The sequence below is a fragment of the Bombina bombina genome, chromosome 4, assembly GCF_027579735.1.
Source record: "Bombina bombina isolate aBomBom1 chromosome 4, aBomBom1.pri, whole genome shotgun sequence".
NCBI lineage: Eukaryota > Metazoa > Chordata > Amphibia > Anura > Bombinatoridae > Bombina > Bombina bombina.
In genome coordinates, this window is record NC_069502.1 from 256,331,502 (window position 1) to 256,350,459 (window position 18,958).

At 36.7% G+C, this 18,958-nt stretch overlaps 1 protein-coding gene across 1 annotated transcript in view; it reads right to left on the reverse strand.

Annotated features, from left to right (window-relative positions):
- Window positions 1-13,612: 13,612 nt before the first annotated feature.
- AGXT (alanine--glyoxylate aminotransferase) overlaps window positions 13,613-18,958 on the reverse strand; it is a 49,334-nt gene continuing 43,988 nt past the window's right edge. Inside the window, exons 8-11 of the mRNA XM_053709906.1 lie at window positions 18,727-18,796; window positions 17,467-17,562; window positions 14,479-14,607; window positions 13,613-13,872 (exon numbers count right to left, since the gene is read on the reverse strand). Coding sequence (XP_053565881.1) covers window positions 13,765-13,872; window positions 14,479-14,607; window positions 17,467-17,562; window positions 18,727-18,796 — 403 coding nt within the window. The 3' untranslated portion in view covers window positions 13,613-13,764. The remainder of the gene's footprint in view (window positions 13,873-14,478; window positions 14,608-17,466; window positions 17,563-18,726; window positions 18,797-18,958) is intronic.

Below are 18,958 nucleotides of genomic sequence, written 5' to 3' on the forward strand. Positions count from 1 at the left end.
CACCACTCATATCTGGTGGCACAGTAGATTGCACGCGGTGCTCTGACAAAATGCAGAAGGACATTTGGCAGACGGACATTTGGCCGACAGACAGAAAGCTAAAGAATGTTCCGATTTCGGCCGAGGGCAGATACGTTCCACAGTGCTCTGTTCTAATCAGAGCCTCGGGCGCCGCAACTGCCTCTGGGAACCTTACCATGGGTCCCAGACCGCACGTCTTGTAATTCTCTGTCTTTGAAATTATCTATCTATCTATCTATCTATCTATCTATCTATCTATCAAATCTATCTATTTATCTATCTATCAAATCTATCTATCTATCTATTGTATCTATCAAATGTATCTATTGCATCTATTGATCTATCTATCTAATCTATGTATCTATCTATCTATCAAATCAATCTATCTCGTGGCCGGACTGTTATCTGACAGCCACTTGTGTTTCGGCCATGCCATATACATATCCATGCCATATACACGTCCCCTGATAGGGGACGTAACAGGGATTAAACTGATCAGAATAGTACTACTTAACACACCACTCATATCTGGTGGCACAGTAGATTGCACGCACAGTGCCCCAAATTTGATGTAGGAGGACCGACCAAGCATCTTTTTCCATCTCCCAGTTCCTAAAATCCATGCCATATACACGTCCCCTGATAGGGGACGTAACAGGGATTACACTGATAGGAATAGTACTACTTAACACACCTTATAATAACGCAGAGAGAGGCAACGCAGAGAGAGGAGTCTGAAGAAGAGGAGTCAGAGGAGGAAGGTGGCTTTGAGGAGGTGGAAGACCAAACACAGCAGGCGTCCCAGGGGGCTTGTTGTCACCTTTCAGGACCCTTGGTGTTGTACGTGGCTGGGTGGAGGAAGAGCCCTTCAATGACATCAGTGAGGACAAGGAACGGGACATGGCTAGCTTGGTATCCAAACTTGTGCAAATGGGGAGTTTGCGGTTGTGCAAATGGACTGTTTGCGGTTGTTTGCGGTGCGTTAAAGGGACAGTCTAGGCCAAAATAAACTTTCATGATTAAGATAGAGCATGTCATTTTAAACAATTTTCCAATTTACTTTTATCACCAATTTTGCTTTGTTCTCTTGATATTCTTAGTTGAAAGCTTAACCTAGGAGGTTCATATGCTAATTTCTTAGACCTTGAAGCCCACCTCTTTCAGATTGCATTTTAACAGTTTTTCACCACTAGAGGGTGTTAGTTCACGTATTTCATATAGATAACACTGTGCTCGTGCACGAGAAGTTATCTGGGAGCAGGCACTGATTGGCTAGACTGCAAGTCTGTCAAAAGAACTGAAAAAGTGGCAGTTTGCAGAGGCTTAGATACAAGATAATCACAGAGGTTAAAAGTATATTATTATAAATGTGTTAGTTATGCAAAACTGGGAAATGGGTAATAAAGGGATTATCTATGTTTTAAAACAAAAAAAATACTGGTGTAGACTGTCCCTTTAAACGGGGAGTTTGGTCTGTCACTGTGAAGCGGGCGTAACCCTTACACTACCTGATCGATACAACATCATACCTGATGTTTTAAAGCACGTTATTCCAAACAATTTAGGAATGTTAGGTGATTTATGCCCTTTATGGCTTAAAAACAGACTCTGCATCAACTATGTAATTTTCCATGGGAGTTTTGCCATGGATCCCCCTCCGGCATGCCACAGTCCAGGTGTTAGTCCCCTTGAAACAACTTTTCCATCACTATTGTGGCCAGAAAGAGTCCCTGTGGGTTTTAAAATTTGCCTGCCTATTGAAGTCTATGGCGGTTCGCCCGGTTCGCCGTTCGCAAACAGTTGTGGAAGTTCGAGTCCGCCTAACGCAAATTTTTAGGTTTGCGACATCACTATTGATTACTTAATATGTTTTTTACAAAGTTTTTATTTATGGTTATAGCCCCACGTTGGGACTTGCACTTTGATATATTTTGCTCCAAAAGAAAACTAATGAAAAAAACTGAGCTTTGGACTAACAAGTTTTAGATAAACAGATGGACTTTCTATCCAAATTCTCACATTGGACTAAAGATCTACACCCTATCAACTTTGTAATCATAAGGAACTCTAGTCCATGTTAACTAACATCCTTGAAAACCATGTAATTGTGATAATTTCCACATTGTATTGTGTTACTCATGATATCTTTCTTGTATATTTAATGCTCAATTAAAATTAAAAATATACAAAAAGAAAAATTCTAAAAATATTTTAAAAAATAGAGAAAAAAGGCTAAAACTTCCTTCTTGTTGTTAAAAAAAATGTTTATAGCTCACATGAGAGCATGGATAGTTATTGGGAGATATGGACATATTGGATACAAAACCAATAGATAGAAATTGGAGTTATGTGATATGACTGACGTCCTCAATTCAGATACCATGATAGACTAGAGTTCAGGAATATTCCGAACCTGTGTGGTGTTTTTTTTTTCTTCTTCTTCTTCTTCTCCCTCTGTGTGGTCCCCTTCCCCTACCCTCTCCCCTATGTGTCCTCCCTCCTAAACATGCACCATTCCTTATTACTTCAAATATGCCTCTCGAAGAACGTAACAGGAGACTGATAATATGAGGAGGGGAAAAGGATACTCACAAGAAAGATCAGAGGGTTGAGAGAAATCCTGATGTGGCAGCACGTCCCTAAACAGTCCTTTAATACTATTCCTTTTCCTATTTCCCCTTGTTTGGGGAAGGTTAAATAAAATTAAGAGGTTTAGTTTTATTATGTCATGTTTCCTTGTTGATTTCATATCTATTTACATGTCATAGCGAATACAACTGAGATTCATTCCTGATAATTCTGCAAATGTTGTTCTGAACATATCATCTATGTAATGCTTTTACCTGATATGTATTTGCAATGTTACATATCCAACCTCAATAAAAAACTTTGGAAAAAAAAAATATGATAAAAATATATAGGCGGAAAAAAAAAAAAAGATCAAACCTTGTGCTATCGGATTGCCATTGGGAACTGCATTATATATTTATTAAATCTTGTGACTGGCAATTTATCAACCCATCATGATTTATAAGAAAAATAAAAGAAAAAAATTTACTTAAATATTGAATCATGTGACATCGATTCTCCCTTTGAACCTGAGTGTGAGATAATAAATAAATAAATAATACAAAAGTGCTTGACTATCAGATTATGTGACATGATGGGTTCTCCCTTGAACCAAAAAAAATAAATTAAAATTGGAAACAGGAGGTGTTGGAATGTCCATATCCAATTTCATCTTGATTAAATGTAACTCCTCTTTTTTTTTTGTAGATTGTGGATTTATCAAAGTTAAAGGGACACTGTACCCAATTTTTTTCTTTTGTAATTCAGAAAGAGCATGCAATTTTAAGCAACTTTCTAATTTACTCCTATTATCAATTTTTCTTCGTTCTCTTGCACTTTTTTATTGGTTGATGCATTTATCCACCAATCAGCAAGGACAACCCAGGTTGTTCACCAAAAATTCTTTCAGGATTTGTGCTTTTACTTTGTAATTCTGCATTTTAATTATAACGTCTCTTATTTTCTCTTCCGCAAGGGGCTTTAAAGAGTGATGAGAAGGTATCCATATAAAGAATCTGGTTTTATTATCTCAGGAGGAATACCTCTTATTCTCAGATCTCTTCTAGATCTTTTATCTAGGTCATAAATCTTTAATTGGAGATCCATTATAATTTGGGATTGAGAATCTATAGATTATCTGAAGTCTTTTATTACATCCTCAGATCTATTCCTCTGGTTCTCTAAAGATTCAACCCTTAGACCTATTACCTTTAGATCTTTTTTAATCTCAGTTATTTCTTTTATAATAAAGTCTTTTAAAGAAATGTCTTCCTTTGCAGCCAGTTGCATAAAGTCTTCTCGAGTTATCTGCATTTCAGCAATACTAACATTTAGCTCTGTGTTCTTATATTGATTATGGAGACCTAGGTTTGGGTTATTGTCAGCTGCTTGAAAAATTAATTCATTTAAATACTGGGGGATTTGTTTGCTTTAATTGATTTGTCTGACTTATTCACTTTTTTTTAGAAGCCATATTTAAATACTTATGATGTTTTATTCCGATGTTAAGTATTTTTATTCAAAAACCAATTAACCTTATTTGTCTACTTTATAGTTGTTATGTCTTCTGTTACTTTAATATAGTGGAGGACGTCTGGTTAAAGTGAATGATATTAAATCTGTCCAATCTCTCGACTTTACACTCAGAAAGCAAAAAGAGTAGGGTTTTCTTTAGACTCATAATGTTGCTCACTTGTGGCGTTGCAAGCCAGTCTCAGATAAACCAATATCTTTTATTTATCTTAGTGCTGTAAGCGTCTCTTACACAAACCTGGCGGCTAGTACCTTCATGAATTACTTACTTCATGTATCCACACAAGTTTAATGGCCACTCAAGCCAATTCCCCGTGTGCTAATCCTCACAGTGGTGGTGGAAAAGGGAGAATAAACACCTCACCAAGGCTTAACTCAGTGAACAGCCCTTAAAGGGATAGTAAACACCAAAAATGTTATTGTTTTAAAAGATAGATAATCCCTTTATTTGCCATTCCCCAGTTTTGCACAACCAACACTGTTATAGAAATATACTTTCTTTCATGTAATTAGCAAGAGTTCTTGAGCTAGTGACGTATGGGATATACATTCCTACCAGGAGGGGCAAAGTTTCCCAAACCTCAAAATGCCTATAAATACACCCCTCACCACACCCACAAATCAGTTTTACAAACTTTGCCTCCTATGGAGGTGGTGAAGTAAGTTTGTGCTAGATTCTACGTTGATATGCGCTCCGCAGCAGGTTGGAGCCCGGTTTTCCTCTCAGCGTGCAGTGAATGTCAGAGGGATGTGAGGAGAGTATTGCCTATTTGAATGCAGTGATCTCCTTCTACGGGGTCTATTTCATAGGTTCTCTGTTATCGGTCGTAGAGATTCATCTCTTACCTCCCTTTTCAGATCGACGATATACTCTTATATATACCATTTCCTCTACTGATTCTCGTTTCAGTACTGGTTTGGCTTTCTACTACATGTAGATGAGTGTCCTGGGGTAAGTAAGTCTTATTTTCTGTGACACTCTAAGCTATGGTTGGGCACTTTTTATATAAAGTTCTAAATATATGTATTCAAACATTTATTTGCCTTGACTCAGGATGTTCAACGTTCCTTATTTCAGACAGTCAGTTTCATATTTGGGATAATGCATATGAATAATTCATTTTTTCCTTACCTTAAAAATTTGACTTTCCCTGTGGGCTGTTAGGCTCGCGGGGGCTGAAAATGCTTCATTTTATTGCGTCATTCTTGGCGCAGACTTTTTTGGCGCAAAAATTATTTTCTGTTTCCGGCGTCATACGTGTCGCCGGAAGTTGCGTAATTTTTTGACGTTCTTTTGCGCCAAAAGTGTCGGTGTTCCAAATAATGTGGGCGTCTTTTTTGGCGCTAAAAAATATGGGCGTCACTATTGTCTCCACATTATTTAAGTCTCATTATTTTTTGCTTCTGGTTGCTAGAAGCTTATTCACTGGCATTTTTTTCCCATTCCTGAAACTGTCATTTAAGGAATTTGATCAATTTTGCTTTATATGTTGTTTTTTCTATTACATATTGCAAGATGTCCCACGTTGAAGCTGAGTCAGAAGATACTTCTGGAAAATCGCTGCCGGGTGCTGGAGCTACCAAAGCTAAGTGTATCTGCTGTAAACTTTTGGTATCTGTTCCTCCAGCTGTTGTTTGTACTGTTTGTCATGACAAACTTGTTAATGCAGATAATATTTCCTTTAGTACTGTTACATTACCTGTTGCTGTTCCGTCAACATCTAATATTCAGAGTGTTCCTGATAACATAAGAGATTTTGTTTCTAAATCCATTAAGAAGGCTATGTCTGTTATTCCTCCTTCTAGTAAATGTAAAAAGTCTTTTAAAACTTCTCATTTTTCAGATGAATTTTAAAATGAACATCATCATTCTGATACTGATATTGGTTCTTCTGATTCAGAGGATTCTGTCTCAGAGGTTGATGCTGATAAATCTTCATATTTATTTAAAATGGAATTTATTTGTTCTTTTGCTTAGATAAGGTTTTTAAATCTCCTGTAGTTATTCCAGAAGTATTTCCTGTCCCTGGTGCTATTTCTGAAGTAATTTCCAGGGAATGGAATAATTTGGGTAATTCTTTTACTCCTTCTAAACATTTTAAGCAATTATATCCTGTGCCATCTGACAGATTAGAATTTTGGGACAAAATCCCTAAGGTTGATGGGGCTGTCTCTACTCTTGCTAAGCGTACTAATATTCCTACGGCAGATGGTACTTCCTTTAAGGATCCTTTAGATAGGAAAATTGAATCCTTTCTAAGAAAAGCTTACTTGTGTTCAGGTAATCTTCTTAGACCTGCTATATCTTTAGCGGATGTTGCTGCAGCTTCAACTTTTTGGTTAGAAGCTTTAGCGCAACAAGTAACAGATCATAATTCTCATAGCATTATTATTCTTCTACAACATGCTAATAATTTTATTTGTGATGCCATCTTTGATATCATTAGAGTTGATGTCAGGTATATGTCTCTAGCTATCTTAGCTAGAAGAGCTTTATGGCTTAAAACTTGGAATGCTGATATGTCTTCTAAGTCTACTCTGCTTTCCCTTTCTTTCCATGGTAATAAATTATTTGGTTCTCAGTTGGATTCTATTATCTCAACTGTTACTGGAGGGAAAGAAACTTTTTTACCACAGGATAAAAAATCTAAAGGTAAATTTAGGTCTAATAATCGTTTTCGTTCCTTTCGTCACAACAAGGAACAAAAGCCTGATCCTTCATCCTCAGGAGCGGTATCAGTTTGGAAACCATCTCCAGTCTGGAATAAATCCAAGCCTTTTAGAAAACCAAAGCCAGCTCCCAAGTCCACATGAAGGTGCGGCCCTCATTCCAGCTCAGCTGCTAGGGGGCAGATTACGTTTTTTCAAAGAAATTTGGTTCAATTCCGTTCACAATCTCTGGATTCAGAACATTGTTTCAGAAGGGTACAGAATTGGCTTCACGATAAGGCCTCCTGCAAAGAGATTTTTTCTTTCCCGTGTCCCAGTAAACCCAGCCAAGGCTCAAGCATTTCTGAAATGTGTTTCAGATCTAGAGTTGGCTGGAGTAATTATGCCAGTTCCAGTTCTGGAACAGGGGCTGGGGTTTTATTCAAATCTCTTCATTGTACCAAAGAAGGAGAATTCCTTCAGACCAGTTCTGGATCTAAAAATATTGAATCGTTATGTAAGGATACCAACATTCAAGATGGTAACTATAAGGACTATCCTGCCTTTTGTTCAGCAAGAGCATTATATGTCCACAATAGATTTACAGGATGCATATCTGCATATTCCGATTCATCCAGATCACTTTCAGTTTCTGAGATTCTCTTTCCTAGACAAGCATTACCAATTTGTGGCTCTACCGTTTGGCCTAGCTACAGCTCCAAGAATTTTTACAAAGGTTCTCGGTGCCCTTCTGTCTGTAATCAGAGAACAGGGTATTGTGGTATCTCCTTATTTGGACGATATCTTGGTACTTGCTCAGTCTTCACATTTAGCAGAATCTCATACGAATCGACTTGTGTTGTTTCTTCAAGATCATGGTTGGAGGATCAATTTACCAAAAAGTTCATTGATTCCTCAGACAAGGGTAACCTTTTTAGGTTTCCAGATAGATTCAGTGTCCATGACTCTGTCACTAACGGACAAGAGACGTCTAAAATTGATATCAGCTTGTCGAAACCTTCAGTCACGATCATTCCCTTCGGTAGCTTTATGCATGGAAATTCTAGGTCTTATGACTGCAGCATCGGACGCGATCCCCTTTGCTCGTTTTCACATGCGACCTCTTCAGCTCTGTATGCTGAACCAATGGTGCAGGCATTACACAAAGATATCTCAATTAATATCTTTAACACCGATTGTACGACACTCTCTGATGTGGTGGACAGATCACCATCGTTTAGTTCAGGGGGCTTCTTTTGTTCTTCCGACCTGGACTGTAATTTCAACAAATGCAAGTCTGACAGGTTGGGGAGCTGTTTGGGGGTCTCTGACAGCACAAGGGGTTTGGGAATCTCAGGAGGTTAGATTACCAATCAATATTTTGGAACTCCGTGCAATTTTCAGAGCTCTTTAGTCATGGCCTCTTCTAAAGAGAGAATCGTTCATTTGTTTTCAGACAGACAATGTCACAGCTGTGGCATACATCAATCATCAAGGAGGGACTCACAGTCCTCTGGCTATGAAGGAAGTATCTCGAATTCTGGTATGGGCGGAATCCAGCTCCTGTCTAGTTTCTGCGGTTCATATCCCAGGCATAGACAATTGGGAAGCGGATTATCTCAGCCGCCAAACGTTACATCCGGGCGAATGGTCTCTTCACCCAGAGGTATTTCTTCAGATTGTTCAAATGTGGGGTCTTCCAAAAATAGATCTGATGGCTTCTCATCTAAACAAGAAACTTCCCAGGTATCTGTCCAGGTCCAGGGATCCTCAAGCGGAAGCAGTGGATGCATTGTCACTTCCTTGGAAGTATCATCCTGCCTATATCTTTCCGCCTCTAGTTCTTCTTCCAAGAGTAATCTCCAAGATTCTGAAGGAATGCTCGTTTGTTCTGCTGGTAGCTCCAGCATGGCCTCACAGGTTTTGGTATGCGGATCTTGTCCGGATGGCCTCTTGCCAACCGTGGACTCTTCCATTAAGACCAGACCTTTTGTCGCAAGGTCCTTTTTTCCATCAGGATCTCAAATCCTTAAATTTTTAGTCCTTTTTTCATCAGGATAAGGCGGTGTTGCGAACTTCTTTTAAATTTTTACCTAAGGTTGTGAATTCTAACAACATTAGTAGAGAAATTGTGGTTCCTTCATTGTGTCCGAATCCTAAGAATTCTAAGGAGAGATCATTGCATTCTTTGGATGTAGTTAGAGCTTTGAAATATTATGTTGAAGCTACTAAGAATTTCCGAAAGACTTCTAGTCTATTTGTTATCTTTTCTGGTTCTAGGAAAGGTCAGAAGGCCTCTGCCATTTCTTTGGCATCTTGGTTGAAATCTTTAATTCATCATGCTTATGTCGAGTCGGGTAAAACTCCGCCTCAAAGGATTACAGCTCATTCTACTAGGTCAGTTTCTACTTCCTGGGCGTTTAGGAATGATGCTTCGGTTGATCAGATTTGCAAAGCAGCAACTTGGTCTTCTTTGCATACTTTTACTAAATTCTACCATTTTGATGTGTTTTCTTCTTCTGAAGCTGTTTTTGGTAGAAAAGTACTTCAGGCAGCTGTTTCAGTTTGAATCTTCTGCTTATAATTCAGTTTTTTTCATTTAATCTTTATTTTGGGTGTGGATTATTTTTCAGCGGAATTGGCTGTCTTTATTTTATCCCTCCCTCTCTAGTGACTCTTGCGTGGAAAGATCCACATCTTGGGTAGTCATTATCCCATACGTCACTAGCTCATGGAAAGAAAACATAATTTATGTAAGAACTTACCTGATAAATTCATTTCTTTCATATTAGCAAGAGTCCATGAGGCCCACCCTTTTTTGTGGTGGTTATGATTTTTTTGTATAAAGCACAATTATTCCAATTCCTTATTTTTTATGCTTTCGCACTTTTTTCTTATCACCCCACTTCTTGGCTATTCGTTAAACTGATTTGTGGGTGTGGTGAGGGGTGTATTTATAGGCATTTTGAGGTTTGGGAAACTTTGCCCCTCCTGGTAGGAATGTATATCCCATACGTCACTAGCTCATGGACTCTTGCTAATATGAAAGAAATGAATTTATCAGGTAAGTTCTTACATAAATTATGTTTTTTACCTCTGTAGTTACCTTTTATCTAAGCTTCTGCTGACTGCCTCCTTATCGCAGATCTTTTGACAGACTTGCATTTCAGGCAATTAGTGCTGACTCTTAAATAACATCACGTGCATGAGCACAATGTTATCTATATGAAACACATGAACTAACGCCCTCTAGCTGTGAAAAACTGTCAAATGCATTCAAATTAGAGGCAGCCTTCAAGGGCTTAGAAATTAGCATATGTGCCTACCTAGTATTAGCCTTCAACTAAGAATAACAAGAAAACAAAGCAAATTTGATGATAAAAGTAAATTATAAAGTTGACATGCCCTATCTGAATCATTAATGTTTAATTTGGACTTTACTATCCCTTTAAATAGACATAAAATACAAAAAACATATTTAATCATTCATATAGAGCATACAACTTTTCAAATTAGTTCTATTATCATATTTGCTTCATTCTCTTGGTATCCCTTGAGAATGAGCAGCAATGCACTACTGGTAGTTAGCTCAACAAATCGGGTTAGCCAATGACAAGAGACATACAGTATATGCGCAGCCACCAGTCAGCAGCTAGCTCCCAGTAGTAGGTTGCTGCTCTTGAGCCTACCGAGGTATGCCTTTCAACAAAGGACACAGAGTACAAAGCAAATTAAATCAATAGAAGTACATTGAAATGTTGTTTAAAAGTGAATGCTGTATCTGAATTGGGAAATAAAAAAATATGGGTTTCATATTCCTTTAACCCCTTAAGGACTAGGCATTTCAGAAAAACACTTGCCCAGAAGACCAGAGAATTTTTAGCATTTTTGCTATTACTCAATTTAAACAGAAATAGAGCCTTGTTTTTATTTTTTTATTTTTCCCAGCTATCTAACCCTCTCCCCTCAAACGAGTGTCCGCTATTTCTACCCAGTTTATATAAATGTATATCTGTTTTGTTCTGATTTTAAACCAAACATTTTTCTGTAGTGTATTGCCCCCCCTCACCTCCCCCTCCAAGCGATCAATTTCTAGGGCACCCCTCTAATAATATATTTTTGCTCCATCCCTCTCTCTGTCTAAATAATTATGTGCACTGTAGCAGTCCTGTCTGACTCCCCCTTCTGCCCACCTCCAGTGATGGGCCACTAACCCTCCTTATGCTCCCATTCAACCAATGATCAGCACCACTGCTACCGATGCAGAGAGGGACACAGATTGTCGCTCTCTGCATCGGTTTCTCTGCACTGCTATTTCTGCACTGTCCCACAGGGTATGGTGTCGGTCGTTAAGGGGTTAATGTGATACACAGTAGTCTTTAAAACAATCCCTGAGGCGTCTAGTAATACTGACAATGCATCTTATTTTTTTGTTTTTGAAATATGAATCTACTATCCTAAATTAAAGTATTTTAATTATAAAAATTAAAGGGACATAAAACTCAAAAAAATGTCTTTCATGATTTAGGTAAAGCACACAATTTTAAACAACTTTCCAGTTTACTATTATCAAATTTACTTTATGTTCTTGTTATCCTTTGTTGAAAAGCAGGAAGGTAAATTTAGGAGTGTGCACGTGTGTGCAGTACTAAATGGCAGCAGTTTTGTAACAATGTTATACATTAGCAAGAGCACTAGCTCGCAGCACTATTTCCTGTCATGTAGTGCTCCAGACATTTGCACTTTACCTACCTAGGTATCTCTTTGACAAAGAATAGCATTGGAAACTTTTAAAATTGTATTCTCTATCTGAATCATGAAAGAAAAAAAAAGTAAGTTTACTCAGTCATTAAATGGACATTAAACACCAATTATCATATAGCTGCATGTAATAGACACTATTATAAAGAAGAATATGCACAGATACTGATCTGTCCAGTATAAAACCTTTTAAAAACTGACTTAGAAGCTCCCAGTTTAGCACTGTTGATGAGGTTAGGCTGGGACACCATTGAAAGGTGCTGAGAAATCAGGAAGAGCAGACCCTCCCCACCTCCCCTGCTTAGGAAAAGACCCATTACACAAACAAGAGAAAGCAGGAATCTGTAGACTTCAGTCTTCATCTGATAGTTTCGGGCTTGATAAGGAGTCTGAAAATCAGCACAATGTTCTTAAATAATAAGCAAAGCTATACATTGTTACAAAAACACTCCAAGGGGCATATTTATTAAGCTCCGTATGACAGCTGCTCCATAACCTGTCCACCTGTTCTTAGGCGGCAGACAGAAATCAACCCGATCGAATACGATCGGGTTGATTGACACCCCCTGCTAGCAGCCAATTGGCCGCAAATCTGCAGGGGGCGGCATTGCACCAGCAGTTCACAAGAACTGCTGGTGCAATGATAAATGTAGAGAGCGTATGCTGTCGGCATTTATCGATGTGCAGCGGACATGATACGCAATATTGGATCATGTCCGCTCGCACCTTCATAAATAGGCCCCCTAGATTGGCTATATGAATGTATCATCTACAAAACATTTGTGCAGCATCGCTTGCAGTGTGTCGCAGCCTTAAAGGGACATGAAACCCAAATTTTTTATTTCATGATTTAGAAAGAGCATACAATTATAAACAACTTTCTAATTTACTTCTATTATCTATTTTGCTTCATTCTCTTGATATTCTTTGCTGAAAAGCATATCTAGATATGCTTAGTAGCTGCTGATTGATAGCTGCACATAGATGCCTCCTGTGATTGGTTCACCGTGTGCATTGCTATTTCTTCATTAAAGTATATCTAAAGAATGAAGCAAATTAGGTAATAGAAGTAAATTGGAATGTTGTTTAAAATTATATTCTCTACCTTAATCATGAAAGAAAATGTTTGGGTATAGTGTCCCTTTAAGGGTGCTGGCAACCCCAATCCTGCCCTGCACTCAATAGCATATAAATCTTGCAGACAAAAGTATCAGTGTGCTTTACGATTGATTTATTATAGTTTCCTCAAATGGATGTTAAACAGTTAATATATGCTAGACATGCTAGACAAAAAGATGTATTCAAAGCATAGATTAGCCTTAGAATAATTTTTGTCTGAATTTATTTAATATATATATATATATATAGAATTTCCAAGCAGGATAAGCACAGTCTTACTAACAACAGCCAGGGTGCACTTCAGTAGTAGTATAAATATCCATTCCAAAGTAAAGGCACTCACTGGACTTTTCAATAAAACACAGAGTATATTTTACAAATCTAAAACGTTTCTGTGCTGTTCTCGCACCTTTGAAAAGTCCAGTGAGTGCCTTTACTTTGGAATGGATATATATATATATATATACACATACATATATACAGAATATATATATATATATATATATATATATATATATATATATATATATATATATATATATATATATATATTTATTATGACTATATGAGTTGTTTAAATATTGAAAATATCAGTGTAAAGGTTTAGTTTCAATAAAGTTCTTTAGTTTCTATAAAGTAATGTTTTCTAGTTTCTATTTATCTCTGTTCAAACAAGGCTCTGTTTTATATCCGTATCTAATAGTCCCCAGCAGGAAAGATAGAAAAGGGGAAACAAGCTTAATTATGGTGGCGCCCATTACTTTATAGAAACTTAGTGAAATTTAAAAAACTATTTTCAGAGTTAAATTACAGGAAAATGGGACAAAATAAGCAGCAAAGTATATTGCTAAGTTTTTAACTACACATATTTAAACATTTTATTACAACATCATACTGTTAATATCCCTTCTAATACCATGAATAGAATATGAAAACAGATATAAAATTATTATTAAATGTGTACAAATGATCAGAATTTTCTTTATTTTCATTACAGCTGCAAAAATGACGGTGAGATAAAAAGATATATAAATGATAAGAGATGATCCAGAAAAAAAGATGTTAATTTTACTCATTGGGCGTGTGACTATATTTCTAGAAAGAATGTGACTTTCACATTTTGTTCTTGGGGCAGTGCTGCAGAGCGTTACGTAGAGCCTCTAAAACGCGATCCACATTGGTTTTGGTTGAATTGTATCCCATTAGCCCAATACGGAGAACCTGCCGGGAAGAGAAAATGTTATTATTCCATTCATAGCCTTACTGAAATTTGTTTTCTGAGTTTCTTGTAGTTTCCATTCAAGGGTCAGTCATCTTTAAAATTGTTATTGTTTAAAACGATAGATAATCTCTTTATTCCCCATTCCCCAGTGTTGCACATGGTTATATTAATATACTTTTTACCTCTGTGATTACCTTCTATCTAAGCCTCTTTTGACAGCCCCCTGATCACATGGCTATTTATTTATTATCTATTGACTTGCATTTTAGCCAATTAGTGCAGTGTCATCCACATCCCACGGCCGTGAGTACAATGTTATCTATATGGCCCACATGAACTAGCAGTCTCCTGTTGTGAAAAGCAAATAAAAAGGCATGTGATAAGAGGCTGTCTGTAGTGGCTTAGAAACAGGCAGACATTTAGAGGTTTAAATGTTATAAAGTATATTAATATAACAATGTTGGTTGTGCAAAGCTGGGGATTAGGTAGTAAAGGCGTTTTCTAGCCTTTTAAACAACAACAATTTTGGTGTTGACTGTCCCTTTAACCTTTTTTCTACCTTTGCATTACTTGTATTCCCTTCTTTCTTTTGTCTACTGTTTTACCTTTCCAGTAGAGGGTCCCAATCCCCCTGTTATTTCAATGCTGTAATTCTTCATGATATATGTTGTGATATCCTTCCAGTCATATCCAGCTGGCACACATATTGTTGTGACAGTGGGGAGTCTCAATGCCTGTGATGAATAAAGGGTTAATGTTAGTCTTGGAAGCACAGACATTCATCAATACCAAAGTGTGACTTTTTAGTTCACTCCTTCCTTGCTAAAACTGATCGGTCTGATTGACACCCCCTGCTAGCGGCCGACTGGCCGCAAATCTGCAGGGGTGGTATTGCACCAGCAGTTTACTAGAACTGCTTGTGCGATGCTGAATACGGACAGCGTATGCTGTCCACATTCAGCTATGTCTGGCGGACATGATATGCTACAGCGCATCATGTCCGCCAGACTTTAATAAATTGACCCCCTAATGTCAACAGTCCTTTGATGTAAAGTATGCAGTCTTTATTTTCAGAAAGATCCTCAACAATGGTCTTCAAAGGAAGAGAAAGATAACATAGTATAAATCTGCATACAATACGATGCAATGTCAATCCTACTCACGTGTCTGGGAGCTAAAACTAGCTCTAGTGTAAGCGCTCACAATACAATTTATTAAAAGCTTTAAAAACAGACATCACTAAGGGTATAACAGCTGTAGCAAACACCCACACTTTGTGTATGTAAGTCCTTTAGAACTACAAAATACACAGTGGGTAAGATGCCGTGGAGAGCTTTTACAGACTGGTCACCAGGAGGGGTTCAATTTGCTAACAGCAAAGGCTTCTTACCCACTGTGTTTTTTGTAGTTCAGTACTAAAGGACTTACATACATGAAGTGGAGCACAGTCTGGTTAGAGGGATAGTGATATACTCTAGTAATGGGCAGTAACACTTCCTACAATACAGTAAATGCAAGCATGTCAGCGGTCCTGCTGTGTGATCACCCCGCAATGTGTGTAACACATGGTGCTTACATTTCTTTGCAGCTTGCTCTAAGGTTATTTAGCTCCCCTTAGCAGAAATAGGACTATTGCACCTTAAGTGAGTGAGACAGAGGAGGATTCTCAGGGCCAAAGGCAACCATTCAACCCTTCATTAGATTTAATTTGCTTTCATTAACCAAAGTGTAAAGATTATATACATGCAAATACAGTGTGTGTTTGTATGTATAAAACAATATTAATTATTAGGGGGGGGGGGTGAGGGAGCTCCCACACTTATTTTGGTAGGACTTGACCAATGCCCTTAGTGAGGCAGTTTTTAATGCTTTTAATAAATTGTATGCTGTAATATAATCATAATATTTCAGGTACAAAACCCTTTATCCTAATTACTTGGGACTGGAAAAGGTTGGGATTACGGAATAGTTTGGATTTCAGAATATTTGTATATTCCTCTCTTTTTGTATAACTGAATTATTGCACCTACAGATGTTATTTACCCTACTGTACTTGTTTGTGTATTACTGTATCCCTGTAATGTTTTTCATTTTTTTGTATAGCGCTGCGTAATCTGCTGGCGCTGTATAAATAAATGATAATAATAATAATTTGCATCTGTAAAGATGGATTGGAGAGGGTGTGGGGCATCTTATGTCAGCATACAGTTTATACATAAAACCTAAAGGTAGTATTATTTCATTTTACTACTTACTATATGCATAGTACCATCAGAAAGATAGTACAGTACTATAATCAGAAAGGGAATAGTTGTTTTTAAATAAATACATAAATAAAGACTTTCCTTTGCATTTTAGAAAGCAAAAAAAAAAAGAGAGACACAGGCAGATAAGAATGTGACTTACTATTTGGGGAAATTGTATTTTTTAAAGATCTTAGTAATAAAAAAATGTTAATGAAAAAGTCTGGCTTCTGGAATAAATCTAGACTTTGGAATTCCGTATTTGGGGATTTGTAGCTGTATAAATATTTTTTTAATATTTATGCATACTTGTAGTCTTATCTAAATGTCTCATTATCTACCTCATCAGCAAGAATAAAAATTGATATTTTATTATATAATCCCCATTATTTACAACATGAAACAAGTGTACAGTAAATTCTAGTAAATCCGAAACATATTGGCATCAAATTCATATAATGATTCAATGTAACTTTGGACCTATCACAAAGTAAGAATGTTATAGGTGGGATTAGAAATTGCATGTGGAACGTCAGTGTAAAATTGAGTTCACATCACAAAAGAGGGATTTGGCACATGTCGAAGAGGGGACTGAACACAATCGAACCCTGATAGACACTAGACAGAGAACAGATACACCCAGAGGGGGGGCAATTGACTCAGGTTAACCCCTTCTCAGCTGGGTGAACTCCCAAATGCTGAACATTCTGGGCGTGGGGAAGATGAGCCAAATAAATAAATATAATTTTTTTTACCAATTTTACAATACATTACAGTGATGTCACAGTTTTACATGTAGATTATTACTGCAATATAAAAGGGATACAATACATTTTAATCTTTAAAACCTCAGCATTTATTAGATCAAAATGAATATTTAAATTGAATAATTAACAATTGTTACTGAGACAGCAATTTAAATTGCCAATGAATAACTGGATCTTTTAATAAAAAAAACCCTATAATTAAAGTAGACTTTGTACTTTGTAATATTATCTACATTTTATAATCATATAGTATTCTAATTTTATACTGCAGTATTTGTTTTCCAAACTCCTTTGTAAAAGCATTGCATATGGGGCTCACAAAAAAGAACTTGGCAAGATTTTCATTTATTGCTGCTACTTTATGTATTGTTGTAAATACCATTACACATTGTTCCTGTTGTAGGAACCACTAAAATGAAATGACGTGATAGAATTAGTGAAACGTTTCCAGTAGCTAACAATAAAACATAATTGACTCTTTCTCTGTTTGACATGAAATGGCACATTATTGTTAAATAATTCTTAAATAAGATTTCATCCTGCTGTAATTGCAGTTATTATTTATCATTATGGTGCAACTCACTGGATCTTTCACAAAGAGCTTCAGTCCCAAAGCTTCCAGTCCTTTGTGCAATCTTAAAGCATTCTCACGATGTAGTTCCCAAGAACGCTCCAACCCCTAGAAGTGAAAGAGCAGACATTGTTACATAATGTATTACAGCTTTGGTTGTCTAGTCCTGTTTTCAGCTAGATGCCAGGAACTTTTTTATGTTTTCTTTGACACTTGTCTACAACTCTATTAAACTCTGTCTACATGGGGGAATTCTTGGTTTTTAGTCTGAATTTATTTAATTTAAATACTTTATTTATCATTGGATTCACTACCACCTGGCTGAATCCCTTCTATTTTTGTTCTATAGCTATGGTTAAATGTTCCAAGAAAATATTAAAAATGAGAGAATTATATCATTTGCAATTTAATTTTATTCTTTTCTATCATTTTTTGCTTTAATTTCCCAATTTATGCAATAAGTGCATATTGCAGACTTTAGAAGCCTAAACCTGCTACATTTTACACAGTGAGTCTGTGATCATTTTAGTAGATAAATTATATATATATATATATATATATATATATATATATATATATATATATATATATATATATATATATATATATATATATATATACATATATATATATATATATATATATATATATATATATATATATATATATAATAGGCCACAGCAGAGGAAATACAAAAAAGAGTCAAAGGGGTTGATTTATAATTTGTTAAGCAGACATGATTCGCTATATCGAACCATGTCCGTTTGACATCGCTAAATCCAGACAGCATAATGCTTGTGCAGTGCCACCCCCTGCTCACTGGTGGCCAATCGGCTGCTAGAAGGGGCTGTCAATCATCCTGATCGGATCGGGATGATTCCGACAGGCTAAGGAACAGCGGTCTTATGACCACTGCTTCTTAACTTTCGTTTCAGGCTTGCCTAAAACAATGGGCCTCCAAAGCAGCATGCCCTGCTTGATAAATGGAGCCCAAAAGCTGGGATAGTCCCAGAAAACAGACATTTGCCCTGATGGGAGAAGCTGTGGAAGAGACAGCGGGTAGACTAGCCCCCCTGTGACAACTCTACAATATACAGTAAGATATACCCCCTGATATTGAGTCTTAAACTGTCATATTAAATAATACCCATTTTCTACAGTCACATAATTTGTATTATTGAAATGCAGCTTTAATTTGAGTGTTTTTGTTTGTAAATTGGTATATGAGCATGTTAAAATATATTTAAAAAAATCTATATACAGTCATTTTACCTGCTCAGCCAGCATTGCAAGCCCTTCTCTCAAAGTGAAGAAGTTGGTCACTGGTCCTGTGTGGTGATATCTGACAGCATCATAGAAAAATAAAATGTAGGGTCAAAAACCTTTATGGAAACATTTCTTACTAATATTTTATAGGTTTTTGGTACATGGAACTTTGGTGTATCTAATTACTCTAAGTACAGAATGAATACACAGACATTTGCATTGATACTTAGGGATAGAA